The sequence below is a fragment of the Fragaria vesca genome, linkage group LG5 (genome assembly GCF_000184155.1).
Source record: "Fragaria vesca subsp. vesca linkage group LG5, FraVesHawaii_1.0, whole genome shotgun sequence".
NCBI lineage: Eukaryota > Viridiplantae > Streptophyta > Magnoliopsida > Rosales > Rosaceae > Fragaria > Fragaria vesca.
The window spans coordinates 25,444,191-25,453,247 of NC_020495.1; the positions used below are offsets into that span (position 1 = coordinate 25,444,191).

The window sequence follows — 9,057 nt, forward strand, 5'->3', positions numbered from 1 at the left end:
TTATCAATGAACAATCAGTGAAGAAATTCTCATCTAAAATTATATAAATCAATTGGGGTTTGAAATCGAAGACATACCTAGGGCTTTGATCAGCCCCTAACTACTAAGGAGTTTAGTTACACATAATCTTGATTAAGAACATCAGAGAATACATGGAAGATGAAATAAGGGTGAGAAGAAGAAAACTTGATTGAAGAAGATCTTTGCCGATCGAGTTCTTTTTCCTCTCCTTTCTTTCTTCTCTTTCTCTCTCTTTCTTTTCTTCTCCCCTGGTTCGGCCTCTCTCTTTTTCTTCCCTTCCTTTCTTTTCTTTTTCTCTCTAGTTCTTCTCCCCTGGTTCGGCCTCTCTCTTTTTCTTCCCTCCTTTTCACGTAGAAATAGGTTAGTTAACCTATATGTCTTCCATCACCAACCCAACTAGGATTAGGGATCCTAATTAAGCCCAATTATCTCCTTTTCTTTGTTTGACTTCAAAACACCTAAAAACAAATAAATTTAATTAAAAATAGGAAAACATCACAAAATAACTAAGTAATAAGAATAATTAGCATGATAAAAGTCGCACAAATATGCGACTATCAAAAAGCAAACCCTAATTAAAAACCCTAGAATTTTTCGATTACAGGATGTCAGGTTACTTTGTTCCTGAAGAAATCATTCATGAAATTCTGCTGCGGTTGCCAGCCAAATCTTTAGTGAGATTCAGCACCGTGTGCAAGTCATGGAGCTCTATGATCACACGCTCCAGTTTCATTGACACCCATCTCAAGCGCAGAGGTCAATACAACAAGCAAAACGGCATCGTTCACCTTCTACTATGCGAGCACTTCACTGCGAGAAGTTGCACGTCGTATGTGATGAAAGACGACCCTGCAATATTGACCGGAGATGAGTGCTATACCAAGTTTACATATCCTTCAATATTCAAACATTCATATGCGAGTCTGATCGGAACTTGTAACGGTCTCATATGTCTTACAGATCACCATTCGCCCAGGACGACTTCCAAAGTTTCCACAATAATTTGGAACCCTTCAATCAGAAAGATTGTGATTTTGCCTAGGCCTAGTATCAAGTCTCCAACAATTTGTATGCAAACTCATCATGCTTTTGGTTTTGGCTATGATGCTCAGAGCAACGATTATAAGGTTTTAAGAATTCTAAAGTCTGAGGATGAAAGATTGGTGACAAAACTACGTGAGGTTGAGGTTTACTCATTAGCCCGTAATACTTGGAAGCGTCTCAGTTGTGATACTTTTCCGGCTTGCTTGAAATCTGTTAGATGGTGTACAGGTAAATACGTTTTTGTCAACAATGCTCTACATTGGGCTCAATACCGGGATTCCGAGATGGAAAAGTACATCATTGTGTCGTTTGATATGGCCGGAGAATTATTTAGTGAGATAGAGATGCCGGAAGCTTTGTCGAATGAACCCAAGAACCTGATTTTAGTAGCAAGATATGGAGAGTCCCTTGCCTTGATTGATGTTAAGAGCGGTTTTGACATATGGGTCATGAAAGAGTATGGTGTGGTGCAATCTTGGACTAAAATAGCAAGGATATCGTGTGAAAAGTTTCGTTCTCTTTCACTTTTTGATTGTAAAAGCTGCGGCGAATTGGTGTTCGGAATAATAGAAGAAACAACAACTGGTCGTGGAGGGTTACGCAGGGTGAATTATCAGACCAACCAAGTTGAAAAATTTAGAATAGATGTAGAAAAGTACAAGGGGATCGATTCGTTTGTAGATAGCATAGTCTTACTAGATCAAATCAATGCTATATATTCCTTGCAATCGTAAATCTTGTTTCAAGCCAAATGGTATATGATTAATTACTTATTATTCACGGGTTAAGGAGTGTCCTTATTCTTGTAGCAAACCAAAATCCCAAATATGTGTGGGTGAAAATATTTTCAACACGGATTTTTAGGTATTTCTTCATAACGAATTAGCTATATTGAAGGTGTATTTGTTTCGCGGTGAATCATCTCGTGGTTAGAATGTAGTCCTGGCCCAAATCAGACCACAACAAATTGAGTTATCGTGTAGTGTGGGGGCAAATATTTTCGGTATGAGGTTTTGAATATAAGTTAGTAAGACAAATTGTACACGAATAAATTGGTCACAATTGTGGGCCGTGAGCATAATGAGATGGGTAGCGGTTGAATTAAGTTACGGAAGAATTGGGTTGAGGGAAGAGGTCAAATAAGACTAATAATCAAATTACAGTCAAGAGTACCAGAAAGCATCAAGGGAGAACGTGATGAAGAGGAAGGCTGATTAAAATGTGACCATGAGGAAATAAATCACATTGTGGATAAGTCACAACGTGGTCGAATCACGTTATGGTCAAATTGGGTTGCGGTCAAATCTGGTATGGCCTCAAAAAGGTTTGGGTCTCAACCCGACCACGAATGGATTGGGCCGTGAGTGAATTGTGTGGCGGCCAAATTAGGTTGTAAGTAAATGGGAAACTTCCATGGGCCATGAGCAGAACGAAATAGGTAACGGTTGAATCAGGTTACGGGTGAATTGGCTCGCAATACGCGCTGACCAACTCAAGATGGGAGAGATCAAACAAGACTTAAAGTAAAGCCCTAAGGCAGAACGTGGCAGCGAAGGAGGTTATGGAGTAGTGTTGAATGGACGTGACTTAGTGGAAGTTGGTCACGTCAAAGGTATATCATGTAGTGGTGGATCACGTAGTGGTCAAGTCAGGTTTGGGCCGGATAGGGTGTCGGTCAAATCAAGTCGCGTGAGATGGAGACACTAAGGGAACGAGTCGAGGACGAAGTGAAATAGAGTTGTTCAATAGGAAAAATTGGGGAACGGAGTTTCCCATGATGTTAATATGGAGTCGTGGATCCACTCGTGCTTAACTACCGAGTAAAGCGCACAACATAACGTGACCTAGGAGTCACGACTATAAATACAACATGAATAGGATCCTGAAGGGAGGAGTCCTAGCAAAATCAGTCACACAAACCTATAATATACCCCTTTTGAGATTCTAGATCGGGAGATATACCGTCACCATTAAATTTCCGACCCATTTTTACATCCATTATCGAAAAAGCTTTCATTCCTGCTTCAGACAAAAGTGGTTAGTGAGGAAATCTTTTACCCGAATTTTTCCACACCAACAATATGTAATACTTGACCCGCAAGAAATTTCCCTTGGTATAAAAGCAAACTCTTTTTTGAAGAGTATAAAAGCAAACTCTAAGCTCGTCAAGAAAAACCAAACCCTAGAGTTCGATTACAGGCGATGTCAGGCTACCTTGTTCCTGAAGAAATCATTCATGAAATCCTGCTGTGGTTGCCGGCCAAATCTTTACTGCGATTCAGCACAGTGTGCAAGTCATGGAGCTCTATGATCAACCACCCCAGTTTCATCGACACCCACCTGAAGCGCAGAAACCAACACAACCTCCAAAACGACATTCTTCACCTTCTAACAAGCAAGCGGAAGGATCGGATGAGTTACTCGTCGTGTCTGATCAAAGATGGTGAGTATATGTATACCAACCTTATGCTTCCATCACTATTAGTGAAAGGTATGGGTTTACTTAGTCTGATCGGAACTTGCAATGGCCTCCTATGCTTTGCATATAATAGGGAACCTAATTCTCCCGGAGCACCTCCAACAATAATATTCAACCCTTTAATCAGAAAGATTGTGATTTTGCCTAAGCCTAGTATTATTTGCGACCCTTTTACCCAGTATGAACAACCACACTCATTTGGCTATGATGCCCGGACCAATGACTATAAGGTTTTGAGACTTGTTCTTAAATTCCAAACTCCATACGCCGTGGAGGTTTACTCATTAGCTACGAATTCTTGGAAGCGTCTTAGTAGTGCTGCAATTCCGGCTTACGTTTGGTCAAAATATGGATTCCTTTCCGTCAATAATGCTCTCTATTGGATCCAATACCGTAACGTAAAACGAGAAGAATACGTCATCGTGTCATTTGATTTGGCCACTGAAATGTTCAGCCAGATAATGATGCCTGAAGATTTGGGGAGAAAATCTAATCGATACTTAGACTTGTCAAGATATGGGGAGTCTCTGTCTTTGATTGTTGCTGCAGAAAATATTGAGATATGGGTGATGAAAGAGGTTGGAGTGATGGAATCTTGGAAGCAAGTATTAACCATCAACTGTTCTAAGAATCCGTTGCTTAAAATTCCTAATAGCAGCGGTGAAGTACTATTCAAAACAAGAGAAAGCCCTCGAAAGATGCAGAGGCTGAATTATAAGACCGAACAAGCAGAAGATTTTGGAAAAGATAAGAATTACAACCCCAGGGATTCTTTTGCAGATTGCCTAGTTTTACTTGGCCAAACCAATGCCGTTCCTTACTAAGAAGCACTCAAGAAGTTGATTATTTGCATTTTAGCATTAGCGTATTATTTCATTCATCAAGTTGTAGGGTGATTTCATGATTTGAAAGTATTTGCAGGTCAAAAGAACAACTTTTTTTTTTTTTTTTTCTACTTTAATCTTTGATATATATGTTCATCATGAAACAACCAATCATTCCTGATTTCTCATATGCGTTAACTGTATCAAGAATCAGTACTAAATTCTGAACACAATATATCTAATTACGTACATTAACTAACCTGTAGATTGTAAGTCATCCACGCGCACAGCCAAGGGAGAATAGTGAAGATGAGTACGCAAACAGATTGTCGAGACTGTAACAATTGGAAATCTTGATAAGCAAAAAGTAGCATCTCTGTGTCATATATTGCCCAATGTTCAGATTGGAACACCAAAGCACTAGGATAATCTGTAGAACACACTACCAGATGGTAAAACCAGGGATAATCAACTCATCATCAATGTTTAAGATCACCAGGAATCAATGTCGAAAGTTCATACAGATAGTGTAATCTACCAGTTGCAGTTGCTTTTTTCTGTATATTCTCTGAAAAATGCAGGAGGTACTACTTGTCGATTTCCCCCCCTATTCCAAAATTGACTACATGTTCCGATTTGACTTCCTATATGTTCATTCTAATGACTTTCTTAATTTTCTTCCCAAATGCCCATTCTAATGACTTCCTTAAGAAGATCCCAGTACACAATTAAACAAATATAGGTCCTTCCTTAACCGCAAAGCTTCTTTCTCAACTTCTAGACACTCCATGAGATGTAGACAATATGCACAGAAGGGGCAGTAAATGTCACCGCTCACATAAGAGATGAATTCGGAACCCATGCAGCTTTCATGATACACCAAAGGGCAATCACTGGTACTACAAATCAACAACTGACCACCTCCATTACACATTAGACAATGATCCTTCTCTGTCGAATTGCAATAACGAGTCAATGTACATTTAGAGCTCAAGAACTTATGCTTCTCCATGGAAATGTAATCCAACTGTGACTTGTCTTTGGCTCCATTAGCAATGTTCTTCTTCTGGGATACTTCTGCTGATGCTCGAGCTGTTATATCAATACGAGAATCATGCTCACGGTTGCAAACAGATTCTTTGGCAAATACTTTATGCCGGGCTTTGTCTGGAGGAGCAACACGCAATGTTGTTGGTTCAGGAAGATGCTCACTCTTATCTCCGCCTTCATCAACAATACTCTTCTGTTTGGATCCACCAACAGATACAGGATGTCGTACTTCAATATGAAACTCGTGCTCAATGTTACAACTGGAATCTTTAGCAGAAACCTTATGCTGTGCTCCATGTGAAGGACCAACACCTGATGTTGTCGGTTCAGGACTAAACCCATTACTACCATCTTTGGATTTATCTGCACAAGGATTTTCTACCAACCTTTCCTCTGTTACCTCCTTCTGAAATTCCGACACACGCCCTTCTCCCTCTGGAACTGGAATATCCCTTTCCAGTGAGTGTTCCAACGTTTGCCTTCCCGCTAAAGGAACTGGGTTGTCCTCTGCAGACTGCAAAGCACAAGAGGCATCCCTCTTCGTCTTCTTGGAAATCACACCCAAACCATCATCCTCATGGTTTTCATCTACCACTTTCTCAGTATCTAACTCAATCCTACTCCTCTTGGAAGGCAATCCATTCTCATCATTCCGCTCTTCTCTAACGCCAATGTTTGGAGCATTAGAGCATCCACCATTAAACCTCAAAATACCATCACTCCCCGCCACCGCAACAGATCCTAGTCCACTCTTTCTTCCTAACAATTCAGCATATGGATGCCTACCATCACCAATCGACTCTTTAAGCTTGTCCAAAGTACTATTCGGCATGCGATCTCTTTTGTGCTTAGTAAAGGACTCAATATCCCATTTCCACCTCCCTCCTCCTTCCTTCCTCACATCACCTTCTGCTGACTAACAAAAGCAAAACATTCACATTTCACTCCCAAATCTCAAAAATCTACCCTAAAATTACATTTCAACTAAAACTAAAACAAAATTTTGCTTTTGGAATTTGAATTCCTTACCTCATTCAAAACGCGTTTAAGAACCTCCTCGCAGCTCTCCGATAAATCGAAGCTGTGTTCGGACCGCCTGACCGGAGGAGCATCGTGAGCGGTGGATAGTTCCTCCAAGCATCGGAGAGCGACTCTTTCGGTGATGCTCCGTCGCAAATCGGCGGGTAAGTTTGGCGGGATTTGGGCGGTCAAATCGTGTAGAATCGATACGGCGACGTGTTTTGAGCTTGCGAGGGCTTCGAGGGCCCAGCCCCAGGCAGTGGCGGACTCAATTGAGGTCATCTTCCCCATGGGGAACCCTAGAACGGTTGCAGAGAAGAGGAGAGAGAAATCGTCGGAGAGATAATTCGGTTAGCTTTAGCCAGAGAGCTCCTAACTAACTGAAAGATGGCGATCCTATTTGGTCTGACCCGGCCCATTTTAATCGTCGGACACTCTTTTGGTTTGCTTTTTCATAATAATACGGGTGACATTTCGAAGCAATCTTAATCATCGACACGTTCTTTCATGCTGTGTACCGAAAACTAGTACTTGAATGATACATTTACTTGGTTGAAAAAGAAATTCATCAAGAATAAGAGACGGAATAGAATAATATACAGATATTTTAATTTTATTGAGTTATTTACTTACTACATGAAATTAGAATATGAATAAAACTAATTACGATTGATGTTGTTTAATTACAATAAAGAATTAGAATTAAACTGGTATGATTACTAAACTAACCTCTAAAAAAGTATAGGGATTTGGGGTTAATGTAATTATATGAGTATATTTTTGGTAGAAAAAATTCATTCCTGCTAGTATCATTCCCAAACCTACCTCTCCCCTTGGTATTACAAATCTGGGTTATTAAGTAATCAATTCCGAGTTTGGAGGTGGGAGCCATAACAATTCTCATTTCGCCATGAGCAAATAAACACATGAATTCCCTTATCCCATAATCATTCTCACACATCTCAATTCCATTCCAGGTAAGTAAACATGCTAGAAATGATCATCCTAATGAAAATGGTAAATCATATTTTGTTTTTAACAAATCACATATACATCCTCCAAAAAGATTTGAAACACAAATAAATCCACTTGTGTTGTTAAACAAATAAGGACAGTTTTTAACAATTAAGGACAATCTTTTCTCTGCATGCCATGTGTCATGGTTTAATTTACCAAACTAACCCTACATTAATTAAATATGCTTTTAGAAGTGAAAAGTCTCTCATTTTGAGATTTTTCAGTAAATAGAATACAGTAGCAAATTTTCAATAATTTAGTGTAGTAGTAGTTAATTCCAGTAGAAGTAGTAGCAAGGGTTAACATCTCAGTAGAAGTAGTAGCAGAGGTTAACATCCCAGTAGTAGTAGCAGTTAATTCTAGTAGTAGTAGTAGCATGGGTTAACATTTCAGTAGAAAGTAGTAGTAGCAGAGGTTAACATCCCAGTAGAAGTAGTAGCATGTTTTCAGTGGCTCTCAGATAATGTAGCAGCAGCATGTTTTGCTGGAAAGCTATACTTCCAACATATGTAGTAGCAGGGTTTTAGTGGTTCAGCTAGTGTAGTAGCAGTTTCAGTAAGTGCAATAACGGGTTTTTAGTAGAGGAGGAGTTTAGTAGCAGCTAATATAGTAGCAAGTTAAACTGGAGAGTTAGCTGCTACTACACTTCCAACAAATGTAGTAGCAGGGTTTAATGGTTCAGCTAGTGTAGTAGCAGCTTCAGTAAGTGCAGTAGCGGGTTTTTAGTTGCTTAGCAAATGTAGCAGCAGCTATTTTCAGTACGTGATGTAGTAGCAGATTTTTATTGGTTTAGCTAGTGTAGTAGTAGCTTTAGTAACTACAGTAGCAGATTTTTAATGGCTTAACTAATGTAGTAGCATGTTAAACTGAAGATTTAGTTGCTAGTACACTTCCAACAAATATAGTAGCAGAGTTTTAATGGTTCAACTAGTATAGTAACAACTTCAGTAAATGCAGTAGCAGGTTTTAGAGTAGTTGATTGTTGATGAGGTGTGAACTAGTGTAGTGGCAGCTTCAGTAAATTTTCGATATGGGGGCAAAAAAAAAAATCATACCATACCCACCCATGTCTTCTTTTAGAGCAAAGGTTTGGTGGTGCGTTGTTAACCGGAGCACTTAGTACAATTTATTAATATAACTAGCACTTAGTACAATTTATTAATATAAGATCGTGGGTAAAGAGACGATGAGAGCACGTGAGGGATGATGAAAAGTCAAATCAAAGAATAGATGAGAGGTATTGTGATGATATGATTACGGGGGCAAAAAGCTTCAAATAGCATTAATACATGAAACCCAGACAACTTCAGTTCTGCAAAACTAAAAACCCACTGCCCGAATCCGTTGAGAGAGAGGTTAGATCTTTGCGAATGAAGGGGTCGATGTTCTCGCTGTTGAAGATGGCGGAGGAGAGGAGGAGTTTCGAGTTTCTTGGCAAGTCGCCGTTATCGGCGGCCGCCGCTAGGGTTAGAGAGACCGTCGAGATCTTTGACGGCGTGATGGCAGCGGTAATGGAGAGAGAGAGAGAGAGAGAGAGAGAGAGAGAGAGAGAGAGAGAGAGAGAGAGAGAGAGAGAGAGAGAGAGAGAGAGAGAGAGAGAGA

The 9,057-nt window shown here is 39.9% G+C and overlaps 3 protein-coding genes across 3 annotated transcripts; 2 read left to right on the plus strand and 1 right to left on the minus strand.

The window, feature by feature from the left end:
• The first annotated feature begins 626 nt into the window (after positions 1-626).
• LOC101311973 (F-box protein CPR30-like) lies at positions 627-1,799 on the plus strand. The gene has a single exon (XM_004301774.1). It carries the CDS (start codon positions 627-629, stop codon positions 1,797-1,799), a length of 1,173 nt encoding a protein of 390 aa, XP_004301822.1.
• A 1,468-nt stretch (positions 1,800-3,267) lies between these two features.
• LOC101312262 (F-box protein CPR30-like) lies at positions 3,268-4,368 on the plus strand. Its single transcript, XM_004301775.1, has one exon. The coding sequence runs from the start codon at positions 3,268-3,270 to the stop codon at positions 4,366-4,368; it is 1,101 nt and encodes a 366-aa protein (XP_004301823.1).
• A 325-nt stretch (positions 4,369-4,693) lies between these two features.
• Positions 4,694-6,965, minus strand: LOC101292125. Its single transcript, XM_004300461.1, has 2 exons — positions 6,448-6,965; positions 4,694-6,334 (listed from the first exon to the last, which is right to left on the minus strand). Exons 1-2 carry the CDS (start codon positions 6,727-6,729, stop codon positions 5,075-5,077), a joined length of 1,542 nt encoding a protein of 513 aa, XP_004300509.1. The 5' UTR covers positions 6,730-6,965; the 3' UTR covers positions 4,694-5,074.
• Between the last annotated feature and the right edge of the window lie 2,092 nt (positions 6,966-9,057).